Raw genomic sequence first — 19632 nt, forward strand, 5'->3', positions numbered from 1 at the left:
TCACAGTAGGTTTCATGTTAATGCAAAGCCACTGGCTCACTCTGTCCATTCTTCTCTATATTGTACTAAAAAGACCCTAAATCATACAGCCTCATCACTGCCACTGCATGTATTGTAATATTTAACGGACTCCTCTGAAAATCCTAGGCTGGAAATTGCACAGAAAAATGACAAAAGCAAGGCCTGCACTATGAAACAGAGATTCTGCATCAGGCAGGAAACAAGAGGAAAACAGGAAAAGGCAGAGGGAGACAAGGGAGCGACACTGCAGTCAGGAGAAAAGACATCAACAATAAAGCGGAAACTTAACTAATGCAAATTCAGCAAATTACAGGCAGCAGAACAGAGGCTGAATGTGTCCAGCTTGTAAAAGTACTGAACTTCCTCATGGTTACAAGCCGTTTTGAGAAATAAAGCTCATTCTATTGCCTCACCCTAAGTATCCTGTTCAGCAACACGAAAATGATGCAATACATGGCACGAAGCAGCTTCAAGGGGTCACCTAAACCGTCCCAGAGCCACAGAGAGGAATTAGCCACATCCAGCTCAGCCATGGTCACTGTCTAACCTTGTCTTAAAACCACCAACCATGCAGACTCCCCAGATCCTGGTGGCACCAAGACTACAGTACATCACTGCTTTTATTTTTGGAAAATTCTACAATAATCTCCACAGTGATGCCTTTGCCCAGCAGTCTATCACCCTACAGTACATTCATTTGTATTTTTTTCTAATAGAAATACTTCTAGCTTACCCTGTAATCTCAGTTATCCAGTATTTTCATAAAAGACATTCTATGTTTGAGTTTGATGTCATTTTGATAGTCTATTATTTCATTGTGTGCACCTAATGGTGCTTTTTCATATAACAGATATAAAAGACTTTCCACATTCTTTAATGCTGATGTTGATCAATTGGGTTCTTTTCTCCATCTTTCTAGTTACAAATCGATATATAGATCAGTTAAGATTCGCTTTTACTACGTGCGGGACATAATTTTCTCGAGTTGAAACTGTTTGAAATACTCAATGGTGTTGTGATATTTTACTTTAGAATTGTATTGCACATCACAAATGCAATATATATATGCAGTCCAAAGATGAGCCAGTGATGCCACACAAGATCTGAGGAATTTAAACTTAGCAACAGTGAAATTCTTAAGCACATGCTCAACACCCTCACACTGCAGTTAAGAAGACTTCCCAATCATTCTAAGTGACAGCTTAAGTATCTGAATAACTCTAGGCTGCAACATTTTTTATTTTCAGAGAGTCCTTTTTCTGAAGACAGAAACTGATCATATAATAATTGTGATACCTGAATTAAAGAGCAGCTAGGTGCTTTACAGCTGGAACTCCCACTGGTCAACTACATAAAACAGAGCTGGACGGGGCTTTCCATGAGCAGTTAAATCCAGCAACCCTCTCTGGGCAAGAACAGAGTCTACAAAGGCCAGGGACAACAGAAATAGGACTCCCTCAGATTCAGTTTTCAACAGGCAATCACAGGGAATGCAGCAATCACTGTCTGCAGTGACAACAACCATGCTATGTACATAGTAGTCACAAACCAAACTTGATGCCTCACTGAATTTCTGATACATTTCTTTTGACATTATCACAAAAGCAATTTAATGACCTAAAGACTAGCTTATCCTCTGCATTCTGGAGGCAGAGGAGTACCTCCTTACTTATATAAGCATTGAAAGAAGGGCAGAGTAGTAGGAAAACCTTTTTCCTCACCTAGCAGACACTTAAATCTCCTCTTTGTAGCCCTGATGATTTCTCGTTTGGAATTACACAGTTCATACACCATATGTAGCATATTTCCTACAATTATTTATCTGTGCCCTGCTGCCTGTATGACCCTTTCTCTTTCCATGTCTGAAGTGAGGTTGAATTCTACCTTCCCAGAAACGGACTCTGTGTCTGAGTTATCTTGTTGTTGTTTTTTTTTTAAACACTGTGCTGTGATCTCTGCTCCTTCCTTCTTCTTGTGTTCTCAGATAATAAGCCCATATATTTCAATAACGACCCACCAATATCTGCAAAGGGTCCAATGATCATAGAAGAAAAATGCCCATTTAAGCATTAAATTTTCTCAGCAATAAGACACACACAAGATCAATTACCAGATGACATACAGATGACTCAAGTCCCCTCAAAAAATTTGTCGTTTTTTCTTGCAATGCTCGTGATCTGGCTTAATTATGAATTAGAAACACAGAATTTTCAAAAACTGCCCTGAGCTGTGTGGGAAAGCAATATAAATACAGTACAAGATGGTATCAACCTGAAAAATAGTAACAGTAGCTGGTAACAGTACCAGAAGAGGCCCCCCACTGTGAATAGGTACAAACTCTTGGAAACTCTTCCTCAAACACACTGGATAAAGCATAAGACAACTTACATCAGAAATGATAACCCAGGGATCCATTCGTGGAAGTCACTGCCTGTTTTCTGCACAACATGCTTCATTTCATTCAGGACAGCTGAGACAAAACTTTCTTCAGTACTTGTGTGCAGTGTAGCTTCAATGAATAGTGTGTAGGTTTGAGGGTAGTTTGGGGTTTTTTTCAGTATTGGAAAGAAGACATTTCCTCCCATGAGTTTTCCTTGGCTGTTCAATATTTAATACAGATACTCAAGCAGAGCTTTTAGATTACCTAATGTTCTGTTTCATATCAAAAGGTAACACTGATGCAAGTGTAATGCTGCCCTGTAGACTCATAAAATTATGGCAGCTCCAAATTTCTCCTGAACATAATCCTACCAGAATACCAGCACCATGACAACAGATATCACAGCAAAATGCTAAATAGATTTTACTGGGAAGTCTGTCAACCTCTACCATCTGCAGCATGTATTTACATAAAAGAGACAAAAACATGAAGGGCTTTTTGTCCCGCCATTCTGCCATCTCTCTGTCATAACACACACAAACCTCCCTGCATGGCAGAGAACTGGATGATGAACCTGAAGCCTCCATCTAAGATTTGAGAGAGGATGGCAAGTCTTGGGCATTACATTAATTTATATCATGCTTAGCTCCACAGAAGTCTAAAGTTTTGTATGATTCTGGGATCACTGCTGTGGTGAACTGTAAAAACAGTGCAGTTTTTCCCCTTCACCCACAGTATCAACAACAGGATTACAACAGGGAACTGGTCAAGTGATGGCCCCTTCTTCTCCTGCTGCCCTTCTGCTTTCAGGAACAAACAAGCTTTCTTCTAAGATGGAAGAAGCATCTTGGGATACCTTACAAACTTTTTTTTTTTTAACCAGGAAATCAAATTGGTCAGGAATCTGAGAAATCAAGATGTGGGGCATGGAGCAGGAGGAAAAATGCCAAGAATTGCCATTTAAAAAAACCTAATTGTTAATTGCTCTTATTGCTTTACTCCAGGGACAGAATGTTATTTGCCTTCATTAACACAAGGCTGGAGAAACAAGTTACACCTCCACAGCAAATACAAAGGTCTGAACAAGGGAAAGCTCCAATGGCTCCTAGTCCTTGTGTCCCCAGAACACTGCATTCCACACTGGCTGGAGAACTACAGAGAACTGAAGAAAATTGGGTTTTCCTGATCTTAGCAGGAAGATTTTAATTTCTGCAAAGGGGAAGATTTGTGCTGACACCTAAGAGAGCAAGACAAAAGGCTCCACCTTTAGCCCAGCTCAGACCTGTCACTAATGCCCTGGAAAAGGCCCTGACGATTGACATACATTGTGCTGCCATTGCTAAGGGCTGCTGTGCTGCTTCTTCCCAAGCTGTCATCCATCCCCCTTTCTCCCTGTTAAAGAGGAGCCATGGATGAAATATTAAGCTCTGGCAGCACTGGACAACCCCTGCCTGGGAGTGGGGCAGAGGGCACTTCTACATTCACAGGTTGCAAGGGTCCAATCACAAATAAGCTCTGAGATTTCATCCTGGGGCCTTTGGGGTCCAATCTGGCTAGCTCTGGATCCCTGGCCCCACTCAATCTCACAAGGACTAAAGTAAAAGACGGGAGGCGCTCTTTCTCCTCGGGATGACCATCCCATGATTTATTGTGGAACTCCTCTAAGAGGGTCAGGGAGAGGTAAAAAGAGGTTGACTGTGTGATGGTGGGAGATTTTAAACCCAGACAAAGGGGGGTGGAGGAGAGGAGCCACAGCCAATGGGATACAAGTGACGGGAAGGGCAAGGGGAGGAGTAACCTGAGGAGATACCACCACCACAGGGGCTTTGGGGAAAAACAGAACAAACTATGTGATACAAACATACTATTCAGTGCAAAACACTAAACCCAGTGCAAGTCAGCCACATTAAGGGGGCACATAAAGGATCAACAACAAAAAGCCAGTCACATTAAGGGGGCACATTAAGGATCTCAGGCAAGGAAGGAGATGAAAGATTTTGATTTATTCAATTAAAAGCTTAAACCCTCTGCATTTACAACCCCTTTCTTCTCCTTGTCCCATGAGACAAGCAGTTTGGGAGTACTGCTAACCATGGGCACCTGGTTAACTAGTCCTGGAAGAAGCTCCGTATCCACCCTCCTCGGATTCCTGGATCAGCACAGCCAAGTCTCACTTTCTAATCCCTTTCTGAAATGTAACAACTTACATCACTGGGATGTTTCTTTCCAAAGAAATCATAATCTAAGTGCCAAACTCACTCTCAGTGGAAGATTGTCATTTAACCTTTCCTCCCTCAATACACACATATTTATTCTCCCCATAGCAACATAGATCCACTAGCACAGAGATATCAGTAATGGGACTCAGCTCTTCCCTATATATTTGTCATGGCAAATGTTTGACATTGGCACAATGCCAGTGCCCCCATGAGAATACTCTCTCCCTGGTGTCTGCTGTGAAATGTGATCAGGAATAAGCAAAGTAGGCTCCAGCTTAGAAATAAAGAAAACTTAATTAACTAAACTACAAGAAAAGAAAAAAAAACACAAGGAAAATGAAAACCTTACAAAAGCACTTTCCTCCTCCTCCCCACCAAATTTCCTAACGCAATACATTCTCCCAAATCACCAACTCTCAGTTTGGCACCACTCTTTAGAATACTCAATCTTCAGTTCATCAAGAGGAGAGGAGTCCTTCTTGCACCATAGGCTTCCCCTGGAAACACTGTTGAAACTTCAGGTGTTTCCATGTCACTCATAGCACCGCCCGGAAAGTCCTTTTGCCATCGTGACATCTTCCTTGCATGCCCAGTGCTCTCATCACTGTGCATGGACCAGAGCTGCTTTTAGGGTTGTCTTTTAAGGATGCCTTGTCTCACTCCAAAAAAAAGGCACAGTCTCTCCTTCGGGACATCTGTCCCTCCCAAATTTTTGCACCCCCTGGGGCCGAGGGGTACCAAACTGAACCCTCCTGGTTCTGAGGCACTGCCTCCCCCTAAATGCAGTCTCTGTGTCACAGGAAAAAAAGAAATGGTTCCGTCTATGGCCACACAAGAAAAGTCCAGCCAAAAGGCCACTCCATCATCTCTCCCCCCACTCAAGAGTCTCTGCACTTCCCTCGTGGCCCATCCCCTCTTATCTCTTATCTCTCTTCTCATTCAGCTTCAGGAGGATCAGCATTTTTGCAAGGTCCCAATCATGTAAGGAAAGGGTTAAAAATTTCAGTCTTTGCCTGTCCCAGAGCTCCGGCACTCCCACCCTGCCCTGCCGGGCACCTTCTCAATGCACTCCCCCCTTCTCCTCCTGGGCCGGCCGCTATCAAATTCAGACCCCCGGCTCTCTCTCCTGGCGGGGGCGGGGGGGGGGGGAGTGACTGCCCGATGTCTCTTGGCGCTTCTCCACCCTTCCATCCTCAAGATCCGACCTCTTTCCCACAGAAGTCCCAAAAGAGCTTGCCAGGGGTGCAGCTCTGGTTTTCAATCCCTGTGTGTTCTCAGAGGTGTGTCCGAACTTCAGTGGCTACACCAGGTGCCAATATTAAAATCTGAGCACCTACTGGTAACCATAGCATATCCAAAAAAAAAAAAAATACTTCCTGTCAATGTGAAACTGTGACAATTTTATAGCTTCTTTCCTGAGCAGGATTTATCTTGGCAGCTGTGTGGCAAAAGCAACTGTGTGGGAGGAAAATGGTTTTATCTAAAACTTGGAAAAACCAAAATAATCTTTGAGAGAAAAAACTATGTTTCAACCATTCTCTTCCGTGGAAGACTATTTCTTAACAGAAAATAATCACCAACAGCAAAAAATACAGAACTATTAATCAAAAAGGTAACAAAATTACCATGAATTTTTTCTTTCCTTTTATTTATGTGACCACTTTTTAAAATGTTTACATAATAATAGAGCTGAGACCACAGCTGTATTTATAATACAGGAGACCAGAATGTAAGTCAGCTTTGAAAGTAACAATTAAACTGTACAGGGTTTGAATGGCCAGGTTTTAGCAGCAGTGCGGCTGCAGGGCTGGCTTCTGTGAGAAGCTGCTAGAAGCTTCCACCACGTCTGGCAGAGACAAGCCCTGGCAGCTCCAAAGACAGACTTGCCACTGGCAAGCCTAGGACAATCAGAAACTGTGGTAATGCCTCTGTGATAACACAATTAAGAAGAAAGAAAAAAAAGTTACTGTGCAGTTGCAATTGCCAGAGAAGAGTGGGGTGAGAACACATGGGAGGAAAACCTCTGCAAACACCAAGGTCAGTGGAGAAGGCAGGGCAGGAGGTACCCCAGGCACCAGAGCTGGGGGGATTCCTCTGCAGCCTGTGGTTCAGTCCATGGTGAGGCAGCTGTGCCCTGCAGCCCATGGAGATCCACGGGGATGCAGAGATCCACCTGCAGCCCGTGGAGGAGCTGAGGGTACCTGAGAAGAGGCTGTGACCTAGTGAGTAGGCCCATGGAGAGAGGAGACCACGCTAGAGCAGCCTGTCCTTGAGGGACTGCACCCCATGCAAGAGTGACCCTACTCTGCAGTGATTTGGGAGGACTGCTGCCCATGGGATGGACTCACACTGCAGCAGTTTTCAGCAGCTGCTTATGAGATGGACTCAGGCTGGAAGTTTGTGGAGAACTGTCTCCTGTGGGAAGGCTCCTAAAGTGGCATGGAGAAACAATTCCCCCCTGAGCAACCAAAGAAACCACAGGTGATTCAAAGGAATCGGGTTATGGTCAATGAAATTGATCATAACCCCTTTCCCTGTCTCTTTACACTGCTGGAGGAGGAGGTAGAGCTGGGAAGAAGGGAGGGGTGAGGGGAAGGTGTTCTTAAGGGTTCATAATCCTGCTCTGATTTGGTTAGTGTAATAAATTCAACTCATATCTCTATCTACAGCCTGTATTGCCCATGATGTTTGATGAATGATCTCTCCCAATCCATATCCCAATACATAAGCCCTTCATTATGTTTTCTATTCCTTGTCCCGCTGGGAAGGGGAATGACAGAGTGAACCGGCATGCACATGGCATCATCAGCCGCTACAGAATCAAATCCCATGGCTGTGTTTTCCTTTAACTGTGGTGGAGCAAGAGAAGACTCAATTTCCCACCCTGTCTCTACTGTACTAACAAACAAGGCAATATGAAGTATCTCCATATTTCTGACTCACCTTTCCAGGGCAATCACATTGATAAACATACCCCTAGCCCTCACTATTAAAAGCAAAGTTTGGTCTTACAGAAGCTGGTATTTCCCCTTACTCACAGGGAAGACTCTCTAAAGGTCCCCTTGCTCTGAGGCTGTGTTGTGACCTGAACTTACGAAGCTACAGATTTTGACGTCAGTGTGGATACCTTGTTTCCAGTCTCTCCAGCCAGTACATGCTCCTCCATGTCCCACTCAGCTCATGGACTCCTCCACTCCCAGATCACTCAACCATCTCACTGACTCTGGGCTTTTGTTCCAGCCTCTCCCATTTATTCTCTCTTCACATTCACACTGATGCCTGGTCCCATACTACTCTGGCTCCTCACAGGTTTTCCACCGAGGGCCTTTATCCTTGCTGTCACCTCCTCCCAGCTGTCTGTGTCCATGGATCACGGCAAGGGCTACTTTCCTGTCTGCAGCTCCAGGGAAAAGTAGAGCAGCCCCTTAAATGAAGTCTTCCAAGGACAAAAAAGCCTAATAGCTGACCTTTTGGTCTGAGACACTTCTGCTAAAGGAATAAACAAATAAATGCACATGAAATTGCAATTTCACATGAAGAATGCTGGAGATGTTGCTGCAATGCCTTAGCTCATTTAGAATTCCAGTTTAAAGATCTAAAAATAGTAAAGGGAATCCCTCCCCTCCCTGGAATTCATTTGGCACCAAAGGTATGTAAGCTAAAATAACAAAATAGAAGTGCACCTGGAAACCACAGAAATTTACAAATGATGCAAAAAAGTCAAAGCAAAGCTCTCCTGGAAGGTTCTCCATACCTCAAATAATGTAATTTAAACAAAAGAGCTTCCATTTGAAGCAGTTCAGTTCAGTTCACTGTGGAATTTGCCACCTTGACGGTAAGGATCCCTGAAAGGACAGTACTGACAGCAAAAAGCCTCATGCACCTGCACTTTTTTCTTGAACAGTTCAATAGGACAACACACTATGTGACAACACTACATGTACCTTCATCCACTGCCAGTACTGCTCCAGGCTTCAGCAATATGAATCTATTAAATAATGTTAAAACCATTGTATTTGAGAGGGTTCTCCAAAGCAAAGAATAGTTCTTGCTGGACTTCTAGAAATTCAGTAACATTCCATTTCCACCTCCTTGACTGCAGTGATGTTTATCACACAACTGCTGTAATGTTTGTAGCATAGCTCCAAAAGATTTTGGTTCAAACATACAGTAAATTTTACACAACAAAGCATTTTTGAGCATTTTGAAAGACATGCAGATCATGGAAATGATGCAGTAACCTGTCTGCATAGTGCTGCGACATCTGTCTTAGACTCCTGAAAAGCTGACATGGATCCTCAAGGGACTTCCCTGATTAAAAAAACATTAATTAATTGAGTAAACATCTGTGCTGTTTTCCAGCTAGTAACTAAAATTAGCTGGGCATTGTAACCTCCTTAAAAGTGAGAAGTATACAGAATAAGTGCAGTCCACTTTCTCACATTTGGGTAGGGCCAAGCAACTTTTTGCAGCAGCATTTACCATAACGGTTCCTGAATGATTTTTCTAGCCTTTGGTGGTAGTTTCTTCCTGGCTAGCCTGAAAACAGGAACATTTTATTCTTGGCTTCACACATTAACATATTGACCATGACAGTGCTGACATTTGTTGCTAAGTAAAATTGATTGTAAACGGTCTAGAAAGCTGCCATTACATTTAGAAATTGCTTTTAGAGTTTGAAATTAAATACTGTCAACACAACTCATGTTTCCATTTATAGACAAATTTGACAGGAATTTTTATGGCTTCACATAGAAAAGAAGGAGGAAGACAAGACTAATTTTTTTAATTGCTCTCAAACTGTATTACATAAAGTAACTGACCTATATGGTATCATAAGAGCTCAAGGACTATTCAACAGGACAGGCTAGATGAGAAAATGTCATTTTACACATGGAGATGAAACATTGCTTCATCCCCCTTCCATTTTCCAGTGCAAACCACGAAGTCAGAATTCACCCAGGCTCATCCTTTTCCTCATATTGCAGATATTCTCAGTTATTTAAACACAGCTTTATTCCCTGAAATCAAAGGAGGGAGCCACTGACATGCAGTAGCACAATGAGGTGGAGATTATCAGGAGAAATGAGATTTCACAGCATGTGACAGAAGCCAACTGCAAGTATAGAAATTGCAAGTATCAGATAACTACAAAAGGGACCATCTCTGAACGAGAAGGCTGATTCACTTAAGCTGCTCTTAACAGAAGTGCGGACACTTAGTCTAGAGGTTTCAATGCAAGAGCCAGTCTGGAATTAGTACAGGAGTGCTCAGACATTAGGCTGCAGTGAGAACTGGTGGTTTCCTACAAATATCATAGGTATTTGTAAAATTTTCAGAGACTTACAGAAATATTTATTTCCAAAGAGCATATGGAATGACTCTGCACAGTGACTGTACCCAGCCACTACTTGCCAATGCTCTGACTTGTGTGCTTTTTCTCTTAAATTTTCTCATGCATTTTCTCATAAGTGACTTTACAATATTGGGTGGTTCAGGGACAGCAAACATCTCAGGACATTTGCTTTAGTATTGTAGATTTTCCACAGTGATTTACTTTCTGATCTCTACTTAGTAAACCAAACAATGGAAGCCTGTGAATTTCTGTTCAAGGCAGGTTTGACACGTCTCTGCCTTGTAATCCCTCATCTGTATCTTTCTCTTTAGAGAAGGGGACCAGGAAGAGGTACCCTAGAGCACCCAACTATCAGCATCCTGGGATAGAGCAATGGAGCAGGCAGCACCTGGAACCTGTCTGGTTCCCTCACATGGCTCTCAACTACAGAAGTGACCAGCCATGGGCAACCTAATTGGACCTGGAATCACTTGAAATTTCTGTAGAAGCAGGTAAGTTAAGCTGGGAATTCATCAGATCTTTCTTGCTGTAGCATCACAACAATTATGATCTTATTTTACCTATTTTCCTCTTCTTCTCAAGTGTTTCATTGTCACAGGTGTTCCAGTAACACAAATCTGGCAATCACATTCTGTCTGGAATAAAATTGTTTCACACTCTTCACCACTCTTCACAGTGCAGTGAATTGACATCTTAATGAAGGATTAAAAAATAATCTGTTTGCTGTCATGATATCATTCCTTAGGCCGACCTACTTTCTTTGGGCAGTAAATATAGTTTTTGTGCTACCTGGTCCAACTTCAGCCCAGTATCAAACCAGTGCATATAAGGAAAAAGAATTTGTCAGTGCCAGCTCATAGCTTTCTGCAAAAGGGACCGCCTTTTCCTGTCTGAGAGGTTTATGCTTCTGAAAACTAAGCAGACTGTTCACAGACTGCAAGCAAGAGCCTCTAAAAGAACTACTCAAGTTTGACAGCTTACACTCTCCTAGTAACTGGTATTATACTATTCCCTGAGAAGCAAGGAATCTAAGGCAGTTGCTATGAAAGTGCCACCATTCATACCATACCACAAGGTATTCAGAGCTGAATAACCCACGGGTAGCAGAATTCGTGGAGAGGACAACCAGGAGATGTACCTCAGATGTCTTCTCCCCACATTACAGAGTGCACAGGGATGTCCTGGAGACTATGGCCATCACTGAGTCTTACTGGAGAGAGGACACATCTCAGAGAACGTATGACTACTTCTAATAGTGAAATAAAAAAAAAAGCTGAGGCTATTTGGGAAGTGTTTGCATACAGAAGCCAGCAAGCTTAAAACAAGCATTGGGGAAAAAAACCCATAATCATAGCCATAGATCTGATCATCACCCTGATCACATAAAAAAATGGTCTGTGTAACAAAGAAAAAACACTTACCCTGGAGTCCTTTTCCAGACGAATTTTGTGTTGAAGGCTGCGTCTTCTCTTGGCTTTAGCAAGACCATTGTGATAAAAAAAGTATCCAGATTCTAAAAAAGGGAGCTGAGGAAGAAGAGAGGAAAAAAAAATAATGGAGCTATTGGCTGTTAATAAGAATGACAAGAAAACTTTTACCTGTGAAGTGATTCAGGAATCTACAAGACTTGTGAAGAGTAATACCAAAGAGCCCAAATCACTCTTCAGAATGCCACTTTTAAGTTATTTTTGAGAAGTGCACCCAGCAGCATTAAAGTTGTTTGCTACAGGTTTGCAGTGCATAACTTCATTTGGATGCACTTGGTACTCTTTCCACCTTACATTAAGGTCAACAGTGTCAATATTTCTGATAGACACCCCAGATCACAAGAGGAAGCATTTCTTATTTCCTGAAAAAGCCAGAATAAAAGAACAAAATTAATTGCAAAAGATTTGAAACTCCAGAGAGCATCTCTCACCAAGAGAGCCTTATATAAATGCTTTGCTGAGCTGCTGTAACATACTCAAATTGACACCATAAGATGGAAGGCAGAAAGCAAAGAGTTTTTCACTTTCAGAAAAATATGATACTTGGAGTTTCTTCTGAGCACCCTGAAATGGAACACACAAAGCATATTAGGAAAACAGACAGCTCAGTGCTCAGGGGGGAACAGTGTTCTGCACCTTTAATGTCCAAGACATTTAAGGAGCAAGCAAACACCTCTGGAGGGTTTCCCATCATTAAATGCACTTCTCTTCTCAGGACTGGCAGAGAGCGACTGGAAGGCTCACAGACATTTAGCTTTTAGAAGGCTAAAAGACATAGTGTTAGGAGAACACATTGCATTTCCAGCAGTTAATTAGGAAGCTCCACTTGAATCTCAAGTGATGAGTTCTTTCCCCATTTGAACTTATTAGGTACATTCTAGTTGAACATTTAAATCTAAGCAACTAACTGCACATTTTTAAACTAAGCTAGTCCTTGTAAAAGCTGGAAAAAAATGGTTAGGAAGTTACACATTAATGCTATGAATACTTCAACTTCAAAGGTTTGACTACCCTGCCTGTAAAATACCTTTCTAAAAGAGATATTCTAGAACAGCTATGACAGCCTGTTCCTTTCCTTTTTATTATCTGTACTTCATGATAACATAAACATCTTAGCAGGAGATCAAAGTTCTTTACTGAAATACCAAGGATGACGTCTAGATAGAAAAAATGTTGAGAAAACCTGGGCTGAATACAGGTAGCGGCATCATGCTGCCATAAAACAGATTCTGTTCCTGTATACACATATATACAGTGCATAAATATAAATTACCTTCTATGAAATTACCTTCTGTTTCAGTCAATCTATCACTATATCTGGTACACTTCCACAAACATAATTTACTATACATGGAAAGCAGTGTGGAAATAGAAGATGGTGAATTCTAAAAGTCTAAAATCTGGTAATTCCAAAAATGAGTAGGCAAGTTTGGATTTTCTTTTTCTTCAAAGTACTTCTTTGTGTTAATTGAAACCTTTACTGTCAGTGAAATGAAAGCATTTAATTTTCATGTTAAAATTCCATTCTGTATGATATATAAGCATGAAGTAACTTTTTTAAAAAATCAAAGCATTCTGTTCTGATAAAAAAGACCTCTTTTAAAGTGTTTATGAAAAGTTAAGGAGATTTCATCAAAATCATTATGGTTCCCTGGAGCTGATCTGCATGGCTGACTGGAAAGCTTTTCTAGGTGAATAATCAGAGTATTTAGCTTCAGCTCCACACACTTGTGAAAAATACAACAGATGAGATAAAAGGAGAAAGAAGACTATGAAAGCTCACAGTAAAGGCCACCAAAGTCTCCTGCACTTTGTACACATCCTCAGAGTCAGAGCTATTGTGCTGGTTTGACCAGGAAGTGGAATTCTGGGATGCTGTGGTCAAACCAATGGGTGCTCAGATTTTGATATTGGCACCTGATATGGCCAGTGGGGTTTGGACACACCTCTGAGACCTCACAGGGGTTAACACCAGAGCTTCGTCCCTGGGAGTTTCTCTTGGGACTTCAAGGCAAAGAGGTCGGATCTCCCTTCCCCGTTCAGCTGCTGCTGCTGGGCAGGGGAGGGGCAGCCCTGCAGTAGGCCTGGGCCTTGACAGAGGTGGGGGATGAGGAGGCCCTTGAGGATGGAAGGGTGGAAGAGCACCAAGAGACATCGGGCAGCCACCCCGCCACGCCAGGAGAGAGAGAGGGAGAGCCGGCGACAGAATGTGATAGCAGCCGGCCCAGGAGGAGAAGGTGCCCGGCCAGAGCAGCGTGGGAGTGCCGGAGCTCTGGGACAGGCAAAGACTGAAATTTTTAACCCTTTCCTTACATGATTGGGACCTTGCAAAAATGCTGATCCTCCTGAAGCTGAATGAGAAGAGAGATAAGAGATAAGAGGGGATGGGCCACGAGGGAAGTGCAGAGACTCTTGAGTGGGGGGAGAGATGATGGAGTGGCCTTTTGGCTGGACTTTTCTTGTGTGGCCATAGACGGAACCATTTCTTTTTTTCCTGTGACACAGAGACTGCATTTAGGGGGAGGCAGTGCCTCAGAACCAGGAGGGTTCAGTTTGGTACCCCTCGGCCCCAGGGGGTGCAAAAATTTGGGAGGGACAGATGTCCCGAAGGAGAGACTGTGCCTTTTTTTTGGAGTGAGACAAGGCATCCTTAAAAGACAACCCTAAAAGCAGCTCTGGTCCATGCACAGTGATGAGAGCACTGGGCATGCAAGGAAGATGTCACGATGGCAAAAGGACTTTCCGGGCGGTGCTATGAGTGACATGGAAACACCTGAGGTTTCAACAGTGTTTCCAGGGGAAGCCTATGGTGCAAGAAGGACTCCTCTCCTCTTGATGAACTGAAGATTGAGTATTCTAAAGAGTGGTGCCAGACTGAGAGTTGGTGATTTGGGAGAATGTATTGCGTTAGGAAATTTGGTGGGGAGGAGGAGGAAAGTGCTTTTGTAAGGTTTTCATTTTCCTTGTGTTTTTTTTTCTTTTCTTGTAGTTTAGTTAATTAAGTTTTCTTTATTTCTAAGCTGGAGCCTACTTTGCTTATTCCTGGTCACATTTCACCTGGGAGAGGGTATTCTCATGGGGACACTGGCTCTGTGTCAGGCCTAAACCATGACAGCTATGAAAGTTCAAATTCTGTCTGGGTTTAGGTAACTGTTTTAAAAAGCAGATTTACACTTAAACTTGTATCTGACATTTTTACCAACTGGTTGATCAGGCATTTACATAATCCAAAGTTTGGTAATAGTTCTGGCTCTCCAGGAAAAGGCCCCTTCCCCCACACTTAATACATTACTCAATGCCTCAAAAACATGTAGGGCAAAAACAATCAAAATAGGCAGATTACAAGTTACAGCTTGAATACCATCCTTTGCTGTCTGTGGCCCAATTAGTCTTCTAATTCTCTCCATTAAATCAAGCTACTTTTCTTCCTTTCATTTTAGTATCTACCATTAAAATCAAATCCAGTCAAATATTGATCTTGATGTTCTTCCTTTAAGGATTAGACTAAGCAATTCTGATAACAGATATTTGCTGTTTATTTTCCGTATAAGGTTAGTCTCTAATACTTCTTAGCACGAAGTAATATTGCATATAGTAACCTTTTAAAGCTGGTGTATTCAAGTTTGACCATAAGCAACTACAATTAGTACAACAATGACTAGATTTATGGACAAAGTAATAAGATTGACTAAGATTATTCCACTCTTTCCACAGTTATTCCAGTAATCTTTGAGGTACTTGGATATTTTACAATTCACATGGTTTTTCACACCAGATCAATTAAACCCAGAGGGAGACACCTAGGAAGGCAGCTCAGTAAGGCAATACCTGAAGGATTGTGATCCAGCACTGGTGATTGTGAATAATTAATAGCAGAAACCAAGCAATTTTCAGGAAGAATCTAAACCCTGCAGTAAATCCTTGAAATCAATGAACATACATTTGGGAGAAATCAGACACCAGGGAAAGGGCCTAAAATGTCAATCTTTGAAGAGGATTTTCCACTAAGATCTGTGAATACAAGGAATGATTGAAACTTCCAATTCTGAGGGACTCCTACTACCAGGCCAGTAACTTATTGGTCCCAACCAAATGGAGGACACAGGCAGCTCACAGGAGGATTTACATTCCCATTATCATCTACTCCAGTAAATGTCTTTTGATTTGCCAAAGAGCAAATAGTGCTATATAACACAAATAAACAGTGCAAATACTGAAATGAAATTAAAACAGATCTCCTGTACATAAAGACTTTGAAGTGTCATCAACAGTATCTGCTCTGTAATGTTGTAGCTGTAAAGCTGGAATTGTTATGGAGTAAAATTGCTATTCTGGCAGCAGCAGGCTCAGCATGTACCATGGAACAATAATGCACTCAGCCTCGTGGTTCAGGTCCTTTTTGTAAGACAAAAGCAATGCTTCCTGCCCTCAAAAAAAATTAGCAATTAAGTAAGATAACTAATTACTGGAAAGTACTTTAACATTCAAGTGAGGAGGATTATTTAGAAATAGGCCTAGTTATTGCCTTGATGTATAAATATTGTCCATTACAAGGCACAACTGCCAGAATCTCAGGAATTACAAGCACTTCATTACTTGCAATATTTGTATAACAGTACTGGTGGAAAATGCATATGAGCAAAACCAGAATCACAAATACAAAACAACAAACAGAGCAAAACATTTTATATCCACCTGTCTCCTTCTTTTCTTTATATTTGCAGCCTCCTTGTGGTTATTAATAACACTTTCTGGAGCAAAAATGAAATGTCTTTAACCCTCTTCCTGAAGGATGTGGACCAGAAAATAACTTTTAAAAATTCAGTGATCAACTAAATGCAGCAAAGAAAAACTCTTTCAGTGGAAGAGGCTTAACTGAAATCAAAATAGACTTGATGATCTTAGAGTCTTTTCCATCCTTAACAATCCATGATTCTATGAAGACTTCCAAGATACACCATTTGGTACAGAAAGAAGAAGGACAAGTTTCAAACTGTCCACAGTTTTAGCACTAATACATCTGAGGTTTCTTAGCTGTCCTCAGGCTACTGCTGAATCACAGAGGTTGAGGTGTAATTATTACTGAAATAAAAATGAGTAAGTTAAATTCATGGTTCTCAGCCATTTTGCACTCTTCTCCTTACAAGTCTTTCCCCAGAAAGAAAAGGGAGTGACTCTGTGCTGCCCTAGATGCCACTGCTGGGAAGATGTGCTGTAAACATGCAGCTACAATTCTTCCCTGCCAGGCCCAAGCATTGCTCCTGAGAGATGCCATTCCCTGGTACTAAAAGGGAGAAAAAGACAGCCCACTGCTGAGCCCTCAACTGCTCTCAGAAGGAAAAATCAGGTATAAAGTAGCCTGTATCTCAGAGACACCTAGGATGATCTAGGTTGGGGCAGCACATAGAGACAGTACCCCAGAGCTGATGGCTCCCATCCCATCTTGTCTACCTGACAAAATCAAACTGCTCTTCTTTCTTAGTCTTGCCTTGAACAATATGCACAGTGACACCAGTTGCAGTTTTCCCTGCCACAAAGCAAAGAAAATCAGTATCAGCTGCAAAGCAGTGGAGAAGTTTAAAGAAAAGCCACAGAAAAGCCACAAAAATCAGATACTGTTCCTCATTCTAAAACTGCAGCAAGTGAGACCACCTTGAGCAGAGCTAACACAGAAAACAAGCATCAGCATCTCCTGACCAGAAAAGCCCAGCTAGCAAAGGTATTATGAAGCAGCAATAAATTTTTAAGAAAATTCTCAAGTCGAATTAAGCTGCCAGTGGCATCAATATTTTATCTGGCTCTCAGGGATAGGTCCAGCATTCACTGTCTGTCACTAGTTTTAAGAGGTCATATAGAATACAAAAAAAGATGAACATTGGTTCCAAGGCTTATCTTTAATACAAAATTTTACTGGCTCCTTGTCTTTAATATTGCATTCTACTGGCTCACTACAGAGCTCTACATACATTACGGTGCCCACAAAAAGCTTAGGAACAACCTGGATTGCCCCCTCTTATTTTAATGGGAACTACCTCTGCCCAGCCTTCCCATACTGCCTTTCACACTAATGCAGAATACCAGCAGCACTCTGCTAACTTATGTGCATAATTTCCAATGATTTCTCCCCAATACTGTAATATTCTAAAATCAGTTTCCTTTAATCTTTTGTTAAGGTTCCTCTCCCAAATTACTAGTGGGGACAATAGTCTGCAACAACTTTCTTTTGAGCAAAATCATTTATAAATACAAGAAGGGCAATTTATAGCAAGTTATCACCTTCTTTGGTCACTGAAATCAGCATAAATGGATCTGTCAGTGAATGCCATTCACAGAAAGCACTCACTCAGCCAGGCTGACACAGACCCTCCTCAGAGCTCCTTGCCTGCCTTAGTATGAATATGTGGCCATGGATGTGAGAGTTCAAACAGTGGTGCTAAAGGAAAAAAATATATACCCATCCCCCAAATAATAATTTAATATTTTTCTTTTTTTAAAGAAGTATTACACAAAACATTTCTCCCCATAGAGTCCAAGCACAGCCCAAGCTTATCCCTCCTGACTTTGAAAGGAACCATAAACTGGCATAGGTGAGCTCCTTCATCCCCTTACTGCTCAGTAATTACACCAACAGAAAATATGACCTAAACCCAGTACAAATAAATGTATTTGGAGCCTTAGCGGGCCCCACAGGCCTCACACCTTCAGTTACCATTGTAAGTGAAGCACAACAAAGTACCTCATAGCAGAAATTAGAAATCTTTTTGAAACCTTTTCATCCCAGTTTCACCAAGCACTGAGGATGCTTATAAATATTCAATAATCATTTTTAAACTCTCTTGCTCTAATTTTCGCTCGCCCCAATTAGCATTAGAAATCATTTTACCTTTAAATGGGAGCTAAGTCTGAAGTCAAAAACACTCACTCACCTTAAGGATAAGGGCCATGTAAGAGAAGAGCCAGCTAGAAACACAGGCGGCCTCAGGCACCGAAATGACACCGAACAAAGCACAGACATGAAAGGATTAATTCAAACATTGGTAGAGAAATGTGAAATAGCACAGAGGACTAAAGCTGCACCAGAGATCACCCAACATAAAATCCAGTCTACTGCGTCCCCATGGCCCCAGGCAAGGATTCACACTTGCTCATTTGTGTGCTATAATTGTGCTGAAGGCACAAAATAAGGATTTCCATTGTAACCAGAGTTCTGCACAAGCTCCAAAGAGCCCCAAGGACTGGCACAGTCAGGCCCAGGTGCGAGTGCTATGATTCAATCTTCCACCTCAGTTCTCCTTGTACCTGTGTCCTAGCCAGCTGCCTCCACCAAAGTCTAATCTGCTTCTCTTGGCAAATCTGGCAGGTGGAGGTGTTATAGCCATAGCTTCAGCACTCCCAGAAGGTACATTTCATATGAAAACATCATAAGATCATCCTTGTGAAATCAATTTAGTAACACAAAGTGAAAATTTCTCTTACAAATTAATTCATAAATGCTTGTCTTAGACATTTTCATGTGTTTTCAGCTCTGTTTCATATAAATATCCAACCATCTTTTAAAGGAATCAGCAACTGGTGGTGGGAGTAAGAAGGGACCAAGACTAACTAGACAGATACAAAATTCAATGGTAATATTTTAACACACATGATAACAAGGCCACCTGCTAGTGTTATTTAGAATAGTGGGTATTCTGTAAGAACACAGCAACACTGTTTAGAAAGTTCTATTACATCCTCTCAAGCCAGCAGAAGTCATTTCCAATGGTTTCTCAAAGGTTTCCTCATCTCCACAGCAAAATATTTTCTCCTCTAGAAACAGTGTAAAGTCAAAAGTGATGTCCAAAGAATTTGTAGAATATGTACATTATGATTTTATTTTATTCAAAAGGATAAAACAAAACCTTTTGTCTAATCCCTCTTGCATGCAGCAAGAACAAGGTTAAACAGTCTCCTCAATAGCTGGACATAAGGTGTTTAATAAAATACAAGTAAATGGAAGAAACTTAACCGGTTGTGGACTGCGTTTACAATTACATGTCAAATCTGTCCGCATGGAATTCATCTGAATGCCCCGCACAATTAATGGCAAAAAAAAAAAAAAAAAAAAAAGAGGCCCTTTCAAAGCATGATCCATCTCACTTCTCTGAGGTGGCCATGTTAGAATACAAGCAG

At 41.6% G+C, this 19632-nt stretch overlaps 1 protein-coding gene across 2 annotated transcripts in view; it reads right to left on the bottom strand.

Moving 5' to 3' along the window:
- PCSK2 (proprotein convertase subtilisin/kexin type 2) overlaps nucleotides 1-19632 on the bottom strand; it is a 106685-nt gene that overhangs the window by 75253 nt on the left and 11800 nt on the right. For both annotated transcript variants that reach the window (XM_054290606.1, XM_054290605.1), the window contains exon 2: nucleotides 11398-11502. In XM_054290606.1, coding sequence (XP_054146581.1) covers nucleotides 11398-11502 — 105 coding nt within the window. The remainder of the gene's footprint in view (nucleotides 1-11397; nucleotides 11503-19632) is intronic.

The sequence above is a fragment of the Melozone crissalis genome, unplaced genomic scaffold (genome assembly GCF_028551555.1).
Source record: "Melozone crissalis strain CALT ecotype California unplaced genomic scaffold, PUWL_Pcris_2 ptg000081l_1, whole genome shotgun sequence".
NCBI classification, from domain to species: domain Eukaryota; kingdom Metazoa; phylum Chordata; class Aves; order Passeriformes; family Passerellidae; genus Melozone; species Melozone crissalis.